Source organism: Salvelinus fontinalis, chromosome 38 (genome assembly GCF_029448725.1).
Source record: "Salvelinus fontinalis isolate EN_2023a chromosome 38, ASM2944872v1, whole genome shotgun sequence".
Lineage (NCBI taxonomy): Eukaryota > Metazoa > Chordata > Actinopteri > Salmoniformes > Salmonidae > Salvelinus > Salvelinus fontinalis.
In genome coordinates, this window is record NC_074702.1 from 32,076,098 (window position 1) to 32,099,836 (window position 23,739).

Sequence of the window (23,739 nt, forward strand, 5' to 3'; positions counted from 1 at the left end):
TTCCTATGGAGGACCGCTCCTGCTGGGGAGTGCCAATATGGCCGACCGTTGGCTTCAAAGCCTATCAATGGCCAATACATAGCATTCAACAATCCAGGGTTTATGTACATCGTTGGTCGGCACTAGCTCAAGACTGAGGGATACCAGTAATGTAACTGACTTTACATGACATAATCCTTACGAAAGCGCGAACCGTTTTTCAAGCTAAGTTGTTTCGCAATATTAGGTATGGCCCCAACAATCACAACAGAAATCACATTGATCGGATGTATTCTCCAATATGAATGCCTTTTTACACTTCCCGAAGTTACTGCAGAGTGAGTTTAACCGACTATAGCTAAAGTAGTCGAAAGCATGCACCTGCTATGCAAGCATATTGTTGTTGAACATGCACCAGTCGTTATAGCACTCGAAGAGTGTGTTGTGCAGTCAATAGTGGCTAAATACTAAGCCTACTGTATATAGGTTGGTCCATGCAAATACAGTTGGCCAAGTAAATGTTGCTATGGAGATAATGCAGGAAATGAATAGTGAAATTCCCCATATAACATTGCTCCAACGAAAACAAACACAATAGCTTAATCCATTTCATTGGCATTTAGAAATCAATATACCAAAAATAAAATGTGTAATTTGCAGATGTCTTTATCATCATGATATAAGGCCTGGCCTATTGTCATATATTGTGTGGTGGTTTTGTTGTCGCTGAGGCTCAGATGTGAGGGGAGCGCTCACCGTCTGCCACTCGTTTCCATTGGAACAGACAAAGGCTCCGAGGGCTGGCGGAGGATGCCGAGCTCAGGCAGGAAGATGTCTATGTCTAATGTTTGGAAGATGAAATAGCATATCGCCATGCAGCATAGGACTGTTGTGACCTACTGATGAAGCCGATAGCGGTTTGCGGGAGGACGCGGGCGCCACGCGGCGATTGATAAGAGTATGTGGGGTTCTGGTTTCGCCTCGTCCCGACCGTGTGTGGTTGAACTCGGGCGGAATCAAAGCGTGTCCTTGGGGATATGTGGTTCCGATGAGCCTCACTCTCTTTATGGTTATATCATCGCAATCCCTTTACGGGACTACGGCGGGATCATGTCAGGATTGGGGTCGGATTCCTGGTGGAAGAAAACCATCTATATCACCGGTGGTGCCCTCCTCGCCGCTGCTGCCTACCTATTGCACGAGCTGCTCGCCATCAGGTAGGCTATACAGTGGCAAAACAATATGCTACAAATGACATACTCTGCAACGGTATTGGTTTACATGATCAAATGTGTGCATTTGTGTGATGTTTAGGCTGTGTTTTGCGCAGGCCTAATATACAATATTCGCAATAATGATCGAAAATGATATAGCCATTCATACCCTCGGGGAATGGGCTGGGCGTGCACACTTGCAGTCACCTCTGAACAGCTGCTCTTGACAGATCTCTGAATAACAGGATATTGCTGTCGTTTGTTTACATTTGTTCATATATTCGCGGAATCATCTGTTCTTGCACTGTGGGCTCGATTGTACAGCTGTTTGATGATATCGTTCCCAAGGAGGCAAGGACAGGTGATGGGGGAAAAAAATATTGGAAAGTGGAAAATCACGCGTCAGGTCTTGTGCCATGTATTGAGCGTCAATATGAATTTATCTAGCGCTGCAGCAGTGGTGTCAGAATGTTTAGTGAAAGCGGACGTTTTGTAGCCTACTGTTGAATGAAATGCGTCTGGTTTAATCTTTGAGAGGGAAGATTAATCCACGCCTATTGTCAACGTAATGAATGGCGCTACTGTCCCCACGCAGTCCTCAGTCAAGCATTTAGGCCTATGGTACATTCTGTAACGGTGGCTCCATATAATCTGTCACACACTCTAAGAGGACTAGTTTTTGCATTTCCTAATTTGGAAACATTGTTGAATCACGTCGCATACGCCTACCACTGTCATGCTTCTACCATAGAAAACTACATTTTGACAGTAAATCTGCAGCATGTATGTTATTCTATGCCACCCCTTTGAGTGCCTCTTCTCAAAGGAACTCCCTGATTCTAGGCCTAAATACAATAGTGTTTCTTTTACACGGTCCAGAATTTCCGCACCATTGGAAAAATGGACTGAGACGTAGCCTACGTCGTTTCGAGGGTTTCGAACCACGGTTGTATGGACAGGGACATTTTGTGGGAATGTGAGTTGTTTATTCTTGTCGTAGACTGTCCCGCGCAAGACTATAGTACCGAAAACCTAGCATATACATTTTATTAGCCAAAGTAGGCTATCATTTATATACATGTCATATTTATTTCCAGAAATTAATTTGACATTTCAAGGCGTTACAAAATGCCTGATGATGTAATTGACTTTGGATGGAGTCCATTCCTGCTTTCTTGGACATGTGTGGCTATAATTCATCAAATGAATTTAGGTAAGAACTAGAGTAATTGCAAGGCAGCACGCCCCTGCACTGTAGGCTGTTTAATTATTAAAGCCAAAAGAGCTGTCTATGTCAGTCACCCACACCCACCGTTTAAAAACTGTGGGGTAGAAATGTGAGGACTCTATCAGATTTTCACAAGCATGATTAACCTCCCAGGTCTTGATTTCAAGGGTAGTAGAGGATTGAAATAGAAGTTCAGACAAAATCCTAGAGTTTCTTCTGCGGTAGGCCCATTGAATACCATGGAGTCAGTAATATGGTGACGAGTTTACCCTCTCAATATCTATCTAATTATCCTCAAATTGTGTATTGTGTCTGTGTATTCTTGTGTGCATGAGTGTTTGGACGGGTGACTTAAATATAATGAGGGGACAGGTTGTTCTAGGGCAATTCGACAGCATCAGAATTACACTTTGACTGAAATTGTGAAACATTTTCAAAAATCTATGCCGACCAAAAACATTTGATTTGAAAGTTTAACAAACCATACAACTCTATGCACAATGACTACTTTGAAGATGTCACAAACTCACATTTACTGGAAGAACTGTGCAGATGCAAAGTTTTGTAACAGAAAAATGTCCTTCGGTTTTTTAATGCGACCATGTTTTCCAAAAAACGGTTAATTTATCTTAATTCTGAGCAGATCTGCAGAAAGAATGGGGTGTCAGCTATGACATGGCTCCTTGAGTTAGAATAGTTTTGTTTGTTATTGAACTACAGTAGGTGAAGTGGATTTACAACTGGTAATATAATTACAGTAACTAAGTTACACAATGGGTCCATGATCTGTACTACACAAAAATGTATCATTATGGATATGAATATCATTCTTTTCATGGTGGTGTATCCTGAATAGGTAAACAAATGTAGAAATATGCAATATCCTTATTTTGCATATTTGGATGTTATTCTACACAGTGGATATTATTGTATTGAGCTCCCCCCCCCCCCCCCCCCAACAAGACCACATTTGGTTGGTCCGGACCAGACCAAATCTGAAACGATCATAGACGTCAATGTTTCACAAGTTTGGACATCACAGTAGAGCACATTACAGTAGAGTTCAGTACGGTACAGTACACCACCTGTACTGTGCTCTACTGTACTGTGCTGTCCAAACTTGTGAAACATAAACATCTGTACTGACCAAATTCCAACTACTTTTCAATGTCCATGGATGTCCGGTGTCGGTCGGTGCCCAGTGGGTGAGGATGTTTGTTACAGTAAATGGAAATAGGGTAGGTTTCAGTAAGAGCCGGGAGACGTGACATTAACTGGAGAGAGAGAGAGAGCAGCAGAGAGAAAGGGAGGGGTTATCCAGACTGTTTTCACATTCTTGCTTTGACCTGAGATACTGTGAATAATGACAAGATGGTCTTGTCTCCGACCTAACAATGGGAGTTGTTGTCCCAAAGGCGGGAAGGCAGGCAGTCTGCTTGTCGTGGACAGATTTTGACAGGAGTAAACCCTCTCGCTTTGCCTCTTCCTCTCTGATTTGACCAACAGGGGACGGAAAGGGAAAAACACTGTTATGAGCTGAACATAACAGTATACCAGTGGAAGGGAGGACAGTAGCAGGGGACCCAAGTGTGATGTGACTAGTATGATTTCCCATTTTAGCCAATTCAATTGCAGTAATTCTGTTGCTGATTTTGCAGTAATTCCGTTACTGATTTGGTAACAGAATTCCGAGTTTGAATTACTTAATTCATAGACCAACTTGAAAAACACTAACTACTTGGTAGGTCTACCTTTACTTATTACTTCTGTGAAAATGTCATTATCCTCCCTCATGATGAAGAGAAATTAGGAAACATCTTAAAGATATGTGGGTTTTTGGTAACGGAATGTATAGATGCCTTCATTTTTTATATAGACTCTTCGCTTTCATTTGACACACACTTTGACATGCTTCAATGAACTTCTTATGTTGGTGCTCATCGGCCCTTGTATGGAAATGCCCTCTGTAACACAGAGCTCAGGGAATTGAAGAATAGTTCCTCTCGCTGCTATGTCACCATGCTATAATATGCACCAGGTGAGATCCCATCCTCCCAGTCAGATTACTAAGAGCCAGAAACAGCGCCGCAACCAATCTTACTCTCTCCTCTCTGATCTCCAATTCGGCTCGATGTTATGATATTGTTCTCACAAGCACAAGCTGACCTGGGAATAGCTGTACTGTTGTCATAGAAACATTGATCACTTTTAAAGTGGCTGCCACAGAGATAACACTTGTTTTCAAGTATTTTATCTCATGGGGGCCTCCCACCTGTGTGGTTTACTGTTGCCTCAGTACAGCACACCTTTTCAGCTGGCCTTTTTTTTCTCCCCGGGTGTTTTCCAGGAAGGAGCAGGAGTTGGACTCTAAAGATGCCATCATCCTCCACCAGTTCTCCAGGCCACACACGGGGGTCCCCAGCCTCTCACCATTCTGCCTCAAGATGGAGACCTACCTACGCATGGTGGACCTGCCATACCAGGTACAATAGTCTGTGTATGATAAAGTAGAACTTGAAATGTACTGGTTTCCCGCACACAGATTAAGCCTACATTCCTGGACTTAAAAGCACTTTAAATTGAAATTCTCCTTAGGCATTTTTTTTATGTCCAGGGATTCATCTGAGTCTGGTAAACCAGTCCTACATATTCGGATGCAACTAGAGTGTGTCAATTTCCCAGTGCTGAATCCCATTCTGTTCTCCCCCTTGCAGAACTACTTTGATGGGAAGCTCTCTCCGCAGGGCAAGATGCCATGGGTTGAGTATAACCGGCAGCAGGTGTCGGGGTCAGAGTTCATCATTGACTTCCTGGAAGAGAAGCTGGGCGTCAACCTCAACAAGAACCTCAGTCCCCAGGAAAGAGCCGTGTCCCGGGCTGTCACCAAGATGGTGGAGGAGCACCTCTACTGGTGACTCAGTCAATTACTATACCCACGGGTCCTCCAAAGCTACATTGGTGTAACTCCGTATGTCACAGCCATTCCCAAATTGCTCCCTACCCTCCCCCTTGGCCCGTAACCCTTGATGTTAGCATGTCCGAAGAGTTTAGATAGGTACACTAGATATACAAATGTATGTGGACACCCCTTCAAATTAGTGGATTCAGCTATTTCAGCCACACCCGTTGCTGACAGGTGTATAAAATCGAGCACACTGCCATGCAATCTCCATAGACAAATATTGGCAACAGAATGGCCTCACTGAAGAGCTCAGTGACTTTCAACATGGCACCGTCATAGGATGCCACCTTTCCAACAAGTCAGTTCGTCAAATTTCTGCCCTGCTAGAACTGCCCCGGTCAACTGTAAGGGCTCTTATTGTGAAGTGGAAACGACTAGAAACAACAACAGCTCAGCCATGATGTGGTAGGCCACACAAGCTCACAGAACAGGGCCGCCAAGTCCTGAAGAGCGTAGCTCGTAAAAATCGTCTTTCCTCGGTTGCAACACTCACTTACCGAGTTCCAAACTGCCTCTGAAAGCAACTTCAGCACAAGAACTGTTCGTCAGACGCTTCATGAAAAGGTATCCCATGGCCGAGCAGCCGCACACAAGCCTAAGAACACCATGCGCAATGCCAAGCGTCGGTTGGAGTGGTGTAAAGCTCCATTGCCGCCATTGGACTCTGGAGCAGTGGAAAAGTGTTCTCTGGAGTGATGAATCACCATTCATCCTCTGACAGTCCGACAGACGAATCTGGGTTTGGCAGATGCCAGGAGAATGCTACCTGCTCCAATGCATAGTGCTAACTGTAAAGTTTGGTGGAGGAGGAATAATGGTCTGGGGCTGTTTTTCATAGTTCGGGCTAGGCCGCTTAGTTCCAGTGAAGCGAAATCTTAACGCTACAGCAGACGATGACATTCTACGATTCTATGCTTCCAACTTTGTGTCAACAGTTTGGGGAAGGGCCTTTTCTGTTTCAGCATGACAATGCCCCTGTGCACAAAGCGAGGTCCATACAAAAATGGTTTGCTGAGATTGGTGTGAAAGAGCTTGACTAGCTTGCACAAAGCCCTGACCTCAACCCCATCGAACACCTTTGGGATGAATTGGAACGCCGACTGCGACCCAGGTATAATCGCTCAACATCAGTGCCCGACCTCACTAATGCTCTTGTGACTGAATGGAAGCAAGTCCCCGCAGCAATGTTCCAACATTAGTGTAAAACCTTTCTAGAAGAGTGAAGGCTTTTATAGCAGCAAATGGGGGAACAACTCCACATTAATGCCAAAGATTTTGTAATGAGATGTTTGACCAGCAGGTGTCCACATACTTTTGGTCATGTAGTGTATAAGCAGTCTAGTGGTAAAGTTTCCACCATATTGCTTCCACCTTACAGATCTGCAGAGATTGAAGGGTTAGGGCCAAGGGGAGGGTTGGGAATGAATTGGGACTGGCTAAGCTCACTGACTATAGTGTTCCCAAGTGGTCATCCACACAGCTACATTACCGATTTACTTACAGCAAATAGAAGGGTGGGACTCTACATTATCGGTGAGTCACTGCTGGGCATCTGTACTGGTGAGGCTTCTGCTGGGAAGTCACTGATTCTGCATTCCAAATTGCACCCTATTCCTGATATAGTGCACTACTTTGTAAGGAATGGGGTGCTTTTTTGGATGCAGGCTGAGCCTTTCCTGGTTGGGGCCCAGGGATCTAAAAGCATTTGTTTCTGAGCATGAATGTCAAAGAAAAGAGGGAGATGCATACATGCTCATCAAGGTCTTTTCTACAATATTTACAGGGTGAGAAATCAGTCAGTAACATGTTTCTGTGCATCAGAACTTGTCAATCTCATTCACAACCAGAGCCATGAATTGGAGGGGGGCGGGGGTTCCATAATATTGCTCTGCAGCTGTAGAGTAAGGGTTATTCATATCACTCTCATGTCCACTCCCTTTCTCTTGCTCTCTCTTTTCTCTGTTTTTCTCCTGTCTTCTTTTTCCCTGATCACCTCCTTCTCTACTCCCTCTCCTCTTTCCCCCTCCCTCTCGCAGGCTGTGTTTACTATCGATTACATTATTAATGGATGTGCAGGACTATGGGGCTGCTTGTTGCTCTGTTTGGCCAGCTGAGGTTAGCAGCATGGGTCACAGCGTGCTGAGATCACATACAGCGCTTCAGGCCCGTAAATTAGCATGATTGATGTTGCTATGACAACGCGAGGAGGAAGGCTGCTCTGTGACAGAGATATGCCTCAGGGCCCAGATTCACAAAACCTTCTTAACCACTAGGCTACCTGCCGTCACTACACTCTAACCACTAGACTACCTGCCGCCCCTACACTCTAACCACTAGGCTACCTGCCGGCCCTACACTCTAACCACTAGGCTACCTGCCGTCCCTACACTCTAACCACTAGGCTACCTGCCGCCCCTACACTCTAACCACTAGGCTACCTGCCGGCCCTACACTCTAACCACTAGGCTACCTGCCGGCCCTACACTCTAACCACTAGGCTACCTGCCGGCCCTACACTCTAACCACTAGGCTACCTGCCGGCCCTACACTCTAACCACTAGGCTACCTGCCGGCCCTACAGTCTAACCACTAGGCTACCTGCCGGCCCTACACTCCAAACACTAGGCTACCTGCCGGCCCTACACTCCAACCACTAGGCTACCTGCCGGCCCTACACTCCAACCCCTAGGCTACCTGCCGGCCCTACACTCCAACCACTAGGCTACCTGCCGGCCCTACACTCCAACCACTAGGCTACCTGCCGCCCCTACACTCTAACCACTAGGCTACCTGCCGCCCCTACACTCTAACCACTAGGCTACCTGCCGCCCCTACACTCTAACCACTAGGCAATCTTCCGCCCCTACACTAACCACTAGGCTACCAGCCGGCCCAACACTCTAGCACTAGGCTACCTGCCGCCCCTACACTCTAACCACTAGGCTACCTGCCGCCCCTACACTCTAACCACTAGGCCACCTGCCGCCCCTACACTCTAACCACTAGGCTACCTGCCGCCCCTACACTCTAACCACTAGGCAATCTTCCGCCCCTACACTCTAACCACTAGGCTACCTGCCGCCCCTACACTTTAACCACTAGGCTACCTGCCGCCCCTACACTCTAACCACTAGGCTACCTGCCGCCCCTACATTTACATTACATTTAAGTCATTTAGCAGACGCTCTTATCCAGAGCGACTTACAAATTGCCCCTACACTCTAACCACTAGGCTACCAGCCGGCCCAACACTCTAACCACTAGGCTACCTGCCTGCCCAACACTCTAACCACTAGGCTACCTGACTGCCCTACACTCTAACCACTAGGCTACCTGCCTGCCCAACACTCTAACCACTAGGCTACCTGCCTGCCCAACACTAACCACTAGGCTACCTGCCTGCCCAACACTCTAACCACTAGGCTACCAGCCGCCCCTACACTCTAACCACTAGGCTACCTGCCGCCCCTACACTCTAACTATAGACTTATGAAGAAAGTTAAGCAAAGTTGATATTCCTCAAAGTTTATTGGAAATGTATTGCGATATTTCTTATGTTTCTCCTTAAGCAAAAAGTTAAGAAGAAATGAGATTATTGCAAATACAATTTGGGGTTTTGTTCTTAATTCCAAGAAAGCTAAACCCTTAAATGCAGGGCAGTGAGAGACTAAGCTCACGAAAGCAATTGAACATGTTTAATTCACTCACTTATTTTAAACCCAAGAACATCTTGGAACAGTCTAATCTCTGTAGGAAATATATTAACACGATTGGCATTAATAGCTAGCTAAATCAGTTGCCTAGCAACAAACATCTTACGAAGATTCCTCAGAAGATATTGGAGAAGTTTGTAAGAAAATCTTGAAATCTAAAGATATTGTTTAGGAATTTCACTTACGAATTATCTTATGAACTTTATTTTTTTTCTTAGGAAGCTTTTGCGTAAGAAGTGTTTTGTGAATCTGGGCCCTGGTCTGTGAGATTGTGCTGTTTGTTCACAATGTACGTGTACTGTATATTAAGTTCAGTGCCTGGTTTAGTAAAAATTGTCATTTTGTCTTCCATTCCTATTGTGTCGAGCTCGAGTTGTTATAAGTAAGAGCACTGTTTAATGATATTGAAATCATTTAAATAGTTATGATTTGATCTCAGGCTGATCTCGGGTTTGTCTGGTTTAGCCCCTGAAGCAAATTTTCCCTCGAATTCTTTTCAAGACAGCTCAATCTTTTTTGTCTAGAGAGCTGACTGTTAATTATCACAATACATTCATTCAAATGAAATCAAAGTTTATTTGTCACGTGCGCCGAATACAACAGGTGTATTCAGGCAGCTTTGCCCCAGTGATGTACTGGGCCGTACGCACTACCCTCTGAAGTGCCTTGCGGTCGGAGGCCGAGCAATTGCCGTACCAGGCAGTGATACCGGCCAGGATACTCTCGATGTTGCAGCTGTAGAACCTTTTGAGGATCTCAGGACCCATGCCAAATCTTTGTAGTTTCCTGAGGGGGAATAGGCTTTGTCCTGCCCTCTTCACGACTGTCTTGGTGTGTTTGGACCAATCTAGTGTGTTGTTGATGTGGACACCAAGGAGTTTGAAGCTCTTAACCTGCTCCACTACAGCCGCGGCGTTGTGAATGGGTACGTGCTCGGTGCTCCTTTTCCTGTAGTCCACAATCATCTCCTTAGTCTTGGTTACGTTGAGGGATAGGTTGTTATTCTGTCACCACCCGGCCAGGTCTCTGACCTCCTTCCTATAGGCTGTCTCATCGTTGTCGGTGATCAGGCCTACCACTGTTGTGTCGTCAGAAAACTTAATGATGGTGTTGGAGTCGTGCCTGGCCATGCAGTCGTGGGTGAACAGGGAGTACAGGAGGGGACTGAGCACGCACCCCTGGGGAGCTCCAGTGTTGAGGATCAGGGTGGCAGATGTCTTGCTACCTACCCTCAACACCTGGGGGCGGCCCGTCAGGAAGTCCAGGATCCAGTTGCAGAGGGAGGTGTTTAGTCCCAGGATCCTTAGCTTGGTGATGAGCTTTGAGAGCACTATAGTGTTGAACGCAGTTGAAGTCGGAGGTTTACATACACTTAGGTTGGAGTCCTTAACTCAATTTCAACCACTCCACAAATTTCTTGTTAACAAACTATAGTTTTGGCAAGTCGGTTAGGACATTTTTCCAACAATTGTTTACAGACAGATTATTTCACTTATAATTCACTGTATCACAATTCCAGTGGGTCAGAAGTTTACATACACTAAGTTGACTGTGCCTTTAAACAGCTTGGAAAATTCCAGGAAATTATGTCATGGCTTTAGTTAATTGTACCTGTGGATCTATTTCAAGGCCTAACTTCAAACTCCTTGCCTCTTTGCTTGACATCATGGGGAAAATCTAAAGAAATCAGTCAAGACCTCAGAAATTGTTTTGTAGACCTCCACAAGTCTGGTTCATCCTTGGGAGCAATTTCCAAACGCCTGAAGGTACCACATTCATCTGTACAGACAACAGTATGCAAGTATAAACACCATGGGACCACGCAGCCGCCATACCGCTCAGGAAGGAGACGCGTTCTGTCTCCTAGAGATGAACGTACTTTGGTGCGAAAAGTGCAAATCAATCTCAGAACAACAGCAAATGACCATAACGGACCCTCCACCTCCAAATCGATCCCGCTCCAGAGTACAGGCCTCTGTGTAACGCTCATTCGTTCAACAATAAACGCGAATCCGACCATCACCCCTGGTGAGACAAAACCGCGACTCGTAAGTAAAGAGCACTTTTTGCCAGTCCTGTCTGGTCCAGTGACGGTGGGTTTGTGCCCATAGGCGACGCTGTTGCCAGTGATGTCTGGTGAGGACCTGCCTTACAACAGGCCTACAAGCCCCCAGTCCAGCTTCTCTCAGCCTATTGCAGACAGTCTGAGCACTGATGGAGGGATTGTGTGTTCCTGGTGTAACTCGGGCAGTTGTTGTTGCCATCCTGTCCCTGTCCTGCAGGTGTGATGTTTGGATGTACCGATCCTGTGCAGGTGTTGTTACACGTGGTCTGCCACTGCGAGGACGATCAGCTGTCCGTCCTGTCTCCCTGTAGCGCTGTGTTGGACGTCTCACAGTACGGACATTGCAATTTATTTCCCTGGCCACATCTGCAGTCCTCATGCCTCCTTGCAGCATGCCTAAGGCACGTTCATGCAGATGAGCAGAGACCCTGGGCATCTTTCTTTTGGTGTTTTTCAGAGTCAGTAGAAAGGCCTCTTCAGTGTCCTAAGTTTTCATAACTGTGACCTCAATTCCCTACGGTCTGTAAGCTGTGAAGGTCAGTTTTATTGCTTCTTTAATCAGAATAAAAGTTTTCAGCTGTGCTAACATAATTGCCAAAGGGTTTTCTAATGATCAATTAGCCTTTTAAAATGATAAACTTGGATTAGCTAACACAACGTGCCATTGGAACATTGGAGTGATGGTTGCTGATAATGGGCCTCTGTACGCCTATTTAGATATTCCATTTAAAAAAGTCAGCCGTTTCCAGCTACAATAGTCATTTACAACATTAACAATGTCTACACTGTATTTCTGATCAATTTGATGTTATTTTAATGGACAAAAGATGTGCTTTTCTTTCAAAAACAAGGACATTTAAGTGACCGCAAACTTTTGAACGGTAGTGTGTGTGTGTATGTATGTATGTATGTGTATATATACAGTCATGGCCAAAAGTTTTGAGAATGACATAAATATTAATTTTCACAAAGTTTGCTGCCTCAGTTTGTATAATGGCAATTTGCATATACTCCAGAATGTTATGAAGAGTGATCAGATTAATTGCAAAGTCCCTCTTTGCCATGCAAATGAACTGAATCCCTCAAAAACATTTCCACTGCATTTCAGCCCTGCCACAAAAGGACCAGCTGACATCATGTCAGTGATTCTCTCGTTAACACAGGTGTGAGTGTTGACGAGGACAAGGCTGGAGATCACTCTGTCATGCTTTTTGAGTTCGAATAACAGACTGGAAGCTTCAAAAGGAGGGTGGTGTTTGGAATCATTGTTCTTCCTCTGTCATCCATGGTTACCTGCAAGGAAACACGTGCCGTCATCATTGCTTTGCACAAAAAGGTCTTCACAGGCAAGGATATTGCTGCCAGTAAGATTGCACCTAAATCAACCATTTATCGGATCATCAAGAACTTCAAGGAGAGCGGTTCAATTGTTGTGAAGAAGGCTTCAGGGGGCCCAAGAAAGTCCAGCAAGCCCCATGACCGTCTCCTAAAGTTGATTCAGCTGCGGGTTCGGGGCACCACCAGTACAGAGCTTGCTCAGGAATGGCAGCAGGCAGGTGTGAGGGCATCTGCACGCACAGTGAGGCGAAGACTTTTGGAGGATGGCCTGGTGTCAAGAAGGGCAGCAAAGAAGCCACTTCTCTCCAGGAAAAACATCAGGGACAGACTTATATTCTGCAAAAGGTACAGGGATTGGACTGGGGTAAAGTCATTTTCTCTGATGAATCCCCTTTCCGATTGTTTGGGGCATCCGGAAAAAAGCTTGTCCGAAGAAGACAAGGTGAGCGCTACCATCAGTCCTGTGTCATGCCAACAGTAAAGCATCCTGAGACCATTCATGTGTGGTGTTGCTTCTCAGCCAAGGGAGTGGGCTCACTCACAATTTTGCCTAAGAACACAGTCATGAATGAAGAATGGTACCAACACATCCTCCGAGAGCAACTTTTCCCAACCATCCAAGAACAGTTTGGTGATGAACAATGCCTTTTTCAGCATGATGGAGCACCTTGCCATAAGGCAAAAGTGGTAACTAAGTGGCTCTGGGAACAAAACATCGATATTTTGGGTCCATGGCCAGGAAATTCCCCAGACCTTAATCCCGTTGAGAACTTGTGGTCAATCCTCAAGAGGCGGGTGGACAAACAAAAACCCACAAATTCTGACAAACTCCAAGCATTGATTAGGGCATCAGTCAGGATGTGGCCGAGAAGTTAATTGACAGCATGCCAGGGCGGATTGCAGAGGTCTTGAAAAAGAAGGGTCAACACTGCAAATATTGACTCTTTGCATCAACTTCATGTAATTGTCAATAAAAGCCTTTGATACTTATGAAATGCTTGTAATTATACTTCAGTATTCCATAGTAACATCTGACAAAAATATCTAAAGACACTGAGGCAGCAGACTGAAAATTAATATTTGTGTCATTCTCAAAACTTTTGACCACGACTGTGTGTATATGTGTGTGTGTGTGTATATATATATATGGATTGGAAATGCAGACAATTACGTTGATGGAAGCTACAATCTATCTGCATATTAAAGCAGTTATTGAGACCGTTATTCTGTCCTTTCTCTCAGCTGCCCGTCTCCCTGCCACCCTGTTTTACTGCCTACTGGGCTGCTAGAGGCCTACAACACAGGGTATTTTAGGCAGCCTGGATTCACCTGGTCAGTCTGTCATGGAAAGAGCAGGTGACACCGTGCACACAGTGTATGTGTTTCCATATGACTATACTACCACTGGGTTAATAACCTGTGTTATGCTTGTGTAACTATACAAGACGATAGCTTACTGCCAGTCGACAACCTGTCTGTGTGTTTTCTATATAAGACTGTACCATAACCTGTATATTTGTGTTTCTAAACAGGACAATAGCCTATTGCCAGTGGGTCGACAACCTGGAGGAGACCCAGAAGATGCTGTCAGTCACTGGTCCTCTCAGTGACATGCTAAAGTGGATCCTCGGCCACCTGAACAGCGGCATGGTGCACAGGGAGATGTACGGCCATGGCATCGGACGCTTCTCCAAGGAGGAGGTTTACAAGCTGATGGAGAAGGACATGCGCACACTGGCCGAACTGCTCGGTATGTATGGAGCGGTACAGGTGGATGGGAGGGTAGGAGTAGACAGAGGGTTAATCCCAAATCAGCCTATAGGCACTACCCTTAGGCCTAGGCACTTGTGTAGATATGAGAGGATCGGACAGGTGTAAGCAATCTAGCGAAAAGTCTACCTGGCCCATCAGAGTGCAAAATGGAGCAACAACCATATTGCTTACAGCGGTCCAATCCTCTCAGATCTACACAAAAACCCAGGTGGTAGGGACTAGGGGTTGATTTGGGATTCAGGGAGAGACTAGGGGCAATTGAAGAACAACTGATGATGTAGCCAATTTCTCAACGCTCTCACAGTATTGTCAGTGTTGAGGAATTGGCTACGGGTGGAGATATGAGGAACAATGGGAAAGGAAGGCTTCCTAATCATCCGGTATCAATTATAACATGGGGTCAGTTGAAGTTCACTGTAAGATTGACTTTGTTGTGGGGTATGTCCTTTCTGCAGAGCTCCATTTTACCCTCTTCCACTCTCTAGTGGTGAGACACTGTATATGCACTGTGCTTCCAACTACAATATGTGTTTGAAATGTATTTTAGTTGGGGAAAGAGCAGATGTCTATTGATTTTAGCAGAATCTCTTTGCAAGGTGGTAAACTATAGTGTAATATGTGCAATCTGAATTTAAGCCCCCCCCATGCACCAACAACCAACAAAATTAACAAAAGACAGACAAAGGAAAACAATGCAAAAAACATTTTTAAACAATTGATGAGCTTTTCTTCGTAATCTACTGGAGAACCATTTAGGGTTCAAGTAGAACTTTTGAATAAGTGAAGCTTTGAGAGAGAGGTTTAGTGCTTTTATATTTCATAATCTCAACCCACCCAGTTCATATTAATTCTAGAGAGAGGCACGCTTTATCTTGTCTGGTTTAACGTCTCAGATGAAGTGAAATGTTTTTCGCTCATATGATTTGAAAAACGAATCATCAGGAGTAGGCAGCGCCATAAGTAAGTGAGTAAACTGAGATTTGACTAAGGAGTTAATCGGGGCAATTTTCACATAAATAGTTGCAGGATCTTGTCAATTTTTACAAGTTTTCCATTGAAATTCATTATAGAGAGCTCATTTTATATATTTTGTGAAATTAATACCAAGTATGTCTACTTCAACGTCAGACCATTTTATAGGTAAAATGCAGGGTAATGTAAACATTATTATTTTTTTAAAGATCCAATATGTAATATAGTACACTCATAATTAGGTTTTAGTCCAGAGAGTCCAGAAAAGTTATCTAGAGCTTCAATGAGATATTGCAAAGATCGGACTCTTTTTTTCAATTTTGCCTAAAATGACATACCCAAATCGAACTGCCTGTAGCTCAGGACCTGAAGCAAGGATATGCATATTCTTGATACCATTTGAAAGGAACAGTTAAGTTTGTGGAAATGTGAAATTCATATAGGAGAATCTGACACATTAGATCTGGTAAAAGATAATAAAAAGAGAAAAAAAACGTATTTTTGTTTTTTGTTTTATCACCTTTGAAATGCAAGAGAAAGGCCAATATATGACTTAGGAATCTAGGCACAATTTAGATTATAGCCACTAGATGGCACCATTGTATGTGCAAAGTTAGACTGACACAATGAACCATTGCATTTCTGTTCAAAATGTTGTATCAAGACTGCCCAAAAGTGCCTAATTGGTTTATTAATACATTTAAGTTCATAACTGTGCACTCTCCTCAAACAATAGCATGGTATTATTTCACTCTAATAGCTACTGTAAATTGGACAGTGCAGTTAGATTAACAAGAATTTAAGCTTTCTGCCCATATCAGATATGTTTATGTCCTGGGAAATGTTCTTGTTACTTACAACCTCATGCTAATCACATTAGCCTACGTTAGCTCAACCGTCCCGTGGGGGCAAAACCAATCCTTTAGAGGTTAATATAAAACTTGGATGTCGAGTGAGTTTCCTGTAAACAGTATATGTTATATTTATTTTCTTTTAGCCACGTAAAGACTGATCTTTTTAAAATAATTTGCTAAACCATTAGAATTTTAACTGGCCATACTTATTTTACCCCTTACCATACCTAGATACTATTCTCAGTCTAAATTTACCATAATTAGTGCTTGTAAGGTTACTGCCGTAAGAGGTATTATGACGGTCAAAATTTGATATTTCAAATGTCAGATATTTAGAATTCAAGAAACAGGTTCTAGCAATATGCGTTTTATTCCCTTGCCTGTTTGCCTGTGATCCAATGCCACAGATGTTAGAACATTTTGTAAAAATGTTGTGTGTAGTAAATCGGAGTAGGTTGATGTGTATGATATTGGATGTGATTTAGTGAGTGTGTGTACGATGTCTGGATAAGAGTACAACTATCAAGTGTGATGTCTAAATAAATAATAACCCAGCCAATTTGCATGGTTGAGTGTCTATGTGTGTAACATGAAGTGAGTATAGCCTTAGTATTCAAGATGATAACTGTAATCCATATCGCATCACCATCCTAGTTGCATCATAATTACCTTTAACAGAATTTTCATAAACAGCCCAGCATTTCCATAGCACTTGACATTTCACATGATCACGAAAGAGACCTTGCATTGCTATAGAGACGGCTTCACTACAGTACAAATGTATCCCGTACAATATGTTGTTATTATTCCCCAGTGTCGCTGTTCTGATACCTTCCCCTTGCTTGTTGTAAACATAGATAAACATGTAGACAAAGACATAGAAAAGATAGATAAACAAAAAAACATATTCAATTACAGAAAAGTTCTCAACAATAGTGAGAGGTAGAGAGAGAGATCAAGTGTGTGTGTATTCATATCAACTTCATAGTTTTCAGATATTTTTTACAGTTCCCATACTTTTTTTTTCGTAACCTGACATCCTTGTAGAATTTAGTACAGCCACTGTGTCATGGAGCTGTCTCGGAAGAGCTGTCCATCTATAAAGTGTGTGTCCCCAATGAGAAAGGCACGCTTACCCTTCTCCCGCCTCTGCTCTGTACAGGATACAGCCTCTTCGGACGTTCGTTTATCTCCCGGGGAAATTGGTCATTGAGACCGAATTTGATCCATTTAAGCTCCCTTTCCCTGCTTTTGATCAGCTCCTTTTTGTTTGTGGTGTTCAACTTTTGCGATGATAGGTCGGGGGACTCTTGGTCTTGTCGCTCCAAGTCTGTGCGCTCGGTGGAAAGCCACCTTGTTTACAGTCTCTAGAGAGGAAGTTTCAAGGCGGATTGCGTGAACTCTCTGATTGCCCCCTCTGGATTATTGGACGCGTCCTCAGGAATCCCAGAAAATAGTAGATTTTCACTCATGCTGCGGCTTTGTATGTCTAGTAGCGACTCCCTCACCACCCTGTTTTCCCTGAGTAGACAATCCATGTTGGAATCGATAGTTACTTTGGCTGAGATTGCCTTGTTCTCTCCCTGAAGCGGGAGAATTTCCCTCTGGCTAAACTCCGAACTCCCACGCAGCCCTGCTATCGCCTCACACAACTTTTCAAGTGTTGCATGGTTACCTGCAAGAGCATTGTCCTCTACATAAACGGTAAGTAAATCGTCCGTGTCTATAGATGAATCTGTCTTTCTTTTTTTTTGTCGGGTTAGAATATTTTGTGAGTTAGCCGGATCTTTCCACGCTGGAGTAGGTTGTTCCTCCATAGCAAAAAGCTGTTGACACTAGTCGATTTTCCTCCAGATCTTCTTAGTATCCAGGTTGGCTCTGATCTGCAACCAGTTGTTTACAAATGTTTTAAACGTTGCGTCTTTCCCACGACGACAGAAGATGTAACCATGAGTTGCAAAATGCGCAATCCCACTTCCATACAAAGTTGCTTTCGCTGTTTTGTTTGTAATTTACAGGCTGCTCCGTGTAGAGTCTGAGGCACTCAGCAGGCTTTTCTTATTGTGTTCTCTTATAGTTTGCTGATGGTTGGTTTGATATATGTTACTGACCCCAGCTGTTCATCTGTCCTGCAGGAGATAAGAAGTACTTCATGGGACCTAAAATGTCGACAGTAGACGCTGCTGTGTTTGGTCACCTGGCCCAGGCCATGTGGACACTACCCGGCACACGTCCTGAACAGCTCATCAAAGGTCAGTTCAATCTCTCAGCCTCTGTGAAATGTTTTACTCGCACTCACAATACCAAAGCATCATAATTGATTGATTTTGAAAGTGTGCATTGTGATTGTGTTACTGTTATGTTGTTATCGGGATTGTATTACAAATTCTGTACCTAATGTATTATTCTATAGATTTAAAGGCAGGTGTAGAATAGGATGCAATGTCCTCCTTTTTTATCCAAGTGTACTTGCCTACTTCTTCCACTAGATGACAGTGCAAGACTGTAATGTGCAGTGTTGTTGCACATTTGCTGGTCATGGTTTCAGTCTTTAGAGAATGTTTGATCAGAGATCAAAGACCAGTCTCTTTTCATTTTCGAACTGTACAAAATCTGACAATCAAAGTTTGAGTAGGAAATCAAAGGATACTCTGACACTGTTGTACATTTTCTTTGAGTACTGATGTTGGAACCTGTACCTCCTCTATTCCCTGTCCACTGTGTTTTAGGCGAGCTCGTCAACTTGGCCATGTTCTGTGAGCGCATGCGGAGAAAGTTCTGGCCTGAGTGGTTTGTGGACATAGAGGACCTGTACTATGACGGCGCAGACACTGACAGCAGCGAGGGCTCTCCTACATGCCTGATGGACTTTGGCCTGTTCTCCCGGACAGACACCATGGAGGAGAGTGAAGCCTCTGACAAACACACACACTCACACACTCACTCCCCCGATACGGACCACTCGCTGTTCGACTCAGACGTGGGCACGGGCTCGGAGAACGAGCCGCGGCTCAAGTGTGACCCTCCTAGTCCTGACCCTCCTAATTCTGCCCCTTCCAGCCCCAGTCCCAACCCTTGACCCACCCTCATCCAGGGAGGTGGGGTGGTTTTGGCTGAGGCGGTCAGACGGCCGGAACGTCAAACTAATCAGGGCGCTGCTATCTGGATTGGCATCATAGAGCTGCGGAACACGGAGGCCCAGTTCTGGCTTCTGCTGCTGCCTCTCGCTCTTTTTCAGAGATCTGTGCTCGCACATGGAGGCACAGTTATATGCCATGACGACTAAAAACTATATCCTAACAATGTAATATCAGTGCGCTCAGAGAAACTGGGTATTTATATGCGGAGCGTATAAGTCGAACCTCATGTTACATGCGTTGCATTATGATTTCCTCACCCCTAGTGATGGGGACATTGCCAATGTGTCACAATCACAGACATTGCCTTATTTGTGTCAGTTGTCCCAGGGTACAGACTAGTGTGCAACATTATGAGAGAGATTGTTGGTGGAACCAGTTAGTGGTGTGTCTGTCCATGGAATACAGACAACAGGGCTGTTTCTTAGAAATGTAGCCAGTGAAAGAGAGACCAAGATGATGGTAGCAGACACATGAAATCACTGTTTTTTTAGAGAACAGGGGTCAGTCATTTGCTAAGACTTGGACACATATTGTAAAGTGATTATATATAAAGAGTCTGCTTACTATGGCGGCTGCTCTAGTCTGTGTCTTACTAGCGGTGGGCTATTCTACAGTCCTATGGTTTGTGGCTTGCTGCTGAGCATCAGCCATAATCACTGGCCTTTCCATCACCTCTGTGTCTAACTTCACTCTAGGAAAGGAGATTGGGATACGCAAAAGGAACTGGAGATGTAACACTCTTGTCCGAGTACACTTACCAGTACAGGCTGGTTGTAGAGCCGACTCTTGTATCTCACCACTAGAGGGTGCTCTATCTATACATTCATCCTGCTGTCTATTTAGCTCTATGGTCTCGAGTCCTGCAGTTTTTGCCACTTGGAATGTTAAAGGCCCAGTGCAGTCAAAACGTGATATTCCTGTGTTTTATACCGTTGAAGTTGGAAGTTTACATATACTTGGGTTGGAGTCATTAAAACTCGTTTTTCAACCACTCCACAAATTTCTTGTTAACAAACTATAGTTTTGGGAAGTCGGTTAGGACATCTACTTTGTGCATGACACAAGTAATTTTTCCAACAATTGTTAACAGACAGATTATTTCACTTATAATTCAATGTAGCACAATTCCAGTGGGTCAGAAGTTCACATACACTAAGTTAACTGTGCCTTTAAACAGCTTGAAAATTCCAGAAAATGATGTTATGGCTTTAGAAACTTCTGATAGGCTAATTGACATAATTTCAGTCAATTGGAGGTGTACCTGTGGATGTATTTGAAGGCCTACCTTCAAACTCAGTGCCTCTTTGCTCGACATCATGGGAAAATCTAAAGAAATCAGCCTAGACCTCAGACATTTTTTTTACACCTCCACAAGTCTGGTTCATCCTTGGGAGCAATTTCCAGATGCCTGAAGGTACCACGTTCATCTATACAAACAATAGTACGCATGTATAAACACCATGGGACCACGCAGCCGTCATACCGCTCAGGGAGGAGACTCATTCTGTCTCCTAGAGATGAACGAACTTTGGTGCAAAAAGTGCTAATCAATCCCAGAACAACAGCAAAGGACCCTGTGAAGATGCTGGAGGAAACAGGTACAAACGTATCTATATCCACAGTAAAACGAGTCCTACATCAACATAACCTGAAAGGCCGCTCAGCAAGGAAGAAGCCACTGCTCCAAAACCGTCATAAAAAAAGCCAGACTACGGTTTGCCACTGCACATGGGGACAAAGATTGTACTTTTTTGAGAAATGTCCTCTGGTCTGATGAAACAAAAATAGAACTGTTTGGCCATAAAGACCATCGTTATGTTTGGAGGAAAAAGGGGGAGGCTTGCAAGCAACATGTCAAGACATCAGTCAGGAAGTTAAAGCTTGGTCGCAAATGGGTCTTCCAATGACCCTAAACATACTTCCAAAGTTGTGGCAAAATGGCTTAAGGACAACAAAGTCCAGGTATTGGAGTGGCCATCACAAAGCCCTGACCTCAATCCCATAGCAAATTTGTGGGCAGAACTGAAAAAGCGTGTGGGAGCAAGGAGGCCTACAAACCTGACTCCATTACACCAGCTCTGTCAGGAGGAATGGGCCAAAATTCACCCAACTTATTGTGGGAAGATTGTGGAAGGCTACCCGAAACGTTTGACCCAAGTTAAACAATTTAAAGGCAGTGCTACCAAATACTAATTGAGTGTATGTTAACTTCTGACCCACTGGGAATGTGATGGAAGAAATAAAAGCTGAAATAAATTATTCCCTCTACTATTATCCTGACATTTCACATTCTTAAACTAAAGTGGTGATCCTTACTGACCTAAGACAGGGAATTTTTTACTAGGATTAAATGTCAGGAATTGTGAAAAACTGAGTTTAAATGTATTTGGCTAAGGTGTATGTAAACTTCCGACTTCAACATTATATATTTCCACACTGAGATTGGAATGATATTGTGAAAATGATGATAATGCCCTTTTAGTATAACAGCTGTTTGAAAAGACTGTCTGAAATTTCAGTCTGTTTTGATGGGATGGAGTTTTTTTCTGTCTGGTGACATCAGACCAATAAGAATACACCATTAGGAAATAGAGTTCCAAACCTGTCTGCCAATAACAGCTAGTTTTCAGTTTTCCCCTCCCCACCCAGACCACTCCCAGACAGTCCTAGCTAAATTTTTGCTTGAGAATTTGCTCTTTGCTAAGAAGCTGTTTTTGTTTCTTGTTGGCCATTTTAATTGAAAACAATCTCAGTAAGGTACTTAAATGTTACCCAGAAATAATTATATATTGTGATAAAAACAGCTGCATTTGTTTTCACTTCAGTATTAACACCAAACTAATACAGAAAGTTACTGAAACAGAATGGAAAGGCCCATTTGTAGCAAGTAGTGTTATCCTTTTATGTGTGTGTGTGTGAGAGAGAGAGAGAGAAAGAGACCGAAAAGATGATAGTCGGCTGTGATATGACTACATTACCAGGTATGGTATAAGCCGTAGTGCACAGAAATTATGAAGAGAGGGGTTGAATATGATTTGTGAATGCAGGTTTGAGTTTGCTTTTTTTACTCAGTAACTCACACTTATTTGAAAACGGTGCCAGCACTTTTTTAAAATTTAAATTTGTCATTAACTTAAGTTAGCAATGTTTTATCGTTTGTATCTTTATTGCTCTCAAGGAGAGATATATGTTTTTTGCAATATTGTTGTTGTCATGTTTTAAAATGGGAAAAACTAACGCACTTAGGACGCTGGGGATTGTCATGATAAGATGGTATGGCCAAATGAATGGAATGAGACATGTACAGTACATCAAGGACACCGGTCACTGGCATTTAAGTTGGAATATTGATAGGTGTGTGTCAGGATGAGCCTGAGAGAAGATCATATTTATTCGCAAAGTTGCAATGTCAAAGTAAATAGTTGTTTGCAAAGGCACACAGACAAAAGACCAAATAAAATAGTAAATTGTCAATCTGCTAGGATTATGCTCACCCTACCTCCCAAGGATGACACATAAAATTGCAAAAACAATGGGGACCAAGACGTGGATCTGTCTAAACCTTTGCTCAAGTGTCTTTTTAATTAGACTTTTTGTGTCTGTAATTGAGAAAGTATTTTTGAGGGAGTTTGATTGAATTGCGTTGTCTTATTGTTGAAAAAAAAAAGAAAGATTTCGAAGCATGGGTGGACCAGACCCGCAATGAGAGAACAGCAGAGGCGGCGCTATCGAACGGGGCAGAGCTGCCTCCAGAACCTGATTCATCCCCCAAAAAACATCAACCTGCGTTATATTATTGGGATGTGTTTTCACCATTCTACATATGAATAACTCATGTCAGTGCGACTGCTTTGTCAAGCTTTATTAGAACAAGCTATTTCCTGCTAGTGGAAACATTACATTGCGGCGGAAATGTACGTAAGTGTGAAACTCATGAATCCACTGTAACATACATGTCCAATTATGATAACCCGTAGGTGAGGTGGCTGTATGACAATGATTACTCTCACTGATTCAATTAAACAATAGCTGTGACAATTTAAAAGAAATGATCTTTGTATGAGTTGTGTTAGTGTGTCTGAACGTTGGTATTTTTTTACCGTAAATCTACTAAATTTGCGCAATCAGTATTTATAATAATTTATTTCATTATTTTCACCTCTAACATTATTTGCTTGTGTACATATATTAGCATTATACTATTAGTACCGTATATTATTACTCTGCATTTATTGTGTGTGTTTGGGTCTGTGTGTGTTTAGCATGTGAGCCACAGTGTTTTCAATCAGGCTAACGAGTGGCAGGCATCCAGGCGCGGAGGCGGGCTGATTAAGGCTCTGCCAGGCGCTGGAGGCAAGGAGAGGTGGAGGAGAGAAAGCTGGGGCTTGGTGAGAGGGGGCTGTGTGGTGGTGGTGCTGGGCTGGGGGAGAGGGGAGAGAGGGCCACGGATCAGGAACCAGAATCCCCAGGGATGGAGCAGGTGTATGCTGCGAGCGAGGCC

General features: G+C 43.7%; 1 protein-coding gene across 1 annotated transcript; it reads left to right on the forward strand.

The window, feature by feature from the left end:
* Nucleotides 1–676: 676 nt before the first annotated feature.
* Nucleotides 677–23,287, forward strand: LOC129837352 (failed axon connections homolog). Its single transcript, XM_055903452.1, has 6 exons — nucleotides 677–1,196; nucleotides 4,769–4,904; nucleotides 5,136–5,332; nucleotides 14,032–14,249; nucleotides 18,234–18,350; nucleotides 18,828–23,287. Exons 1-6 carry the CDS (start codon nucleotides 940–942, stop codon nucleotides 19,175–19,177), a joined length of 1,275 nt encoding a protein of 424 aa, XP_055759427.1. The 5' UTR covers nucleotides 677–939; the 3' UTR covers nucleotides 19,178–23,287.
* The last annotated feature ends 452 nt before the right edge of the window (nucleotides 23,288–23,739 follow it).

What these genes read in the sequence shown, in the direction of transcription:
- LOC129837352 (XM_055903452.1), top strand. Translation starts at nt 940, where the DNA reads ATGTGGGGTTCTGGTTTCGCCTCGTCCCGACCGTGTGTGGTTGAACTC. An exon ending in CACGAGCTGCTCGCCATCAG is followed by an intron (nt 1,197 to 4,768) that starts GTAGGCTATACA and finishes GGTGTTTTCCAG; the next exon opens with GAAGGAGCAGGAGTTGGACT. An exon ending in GTGGAGGAGCACCTCTACTG is followed by an intron (nt 5,333 to 14,031) that starts GTGACTCAGTCA and finishes GTTTCTAAACAG; the next exon opens with GACAATAGCCTATTGCCAGT.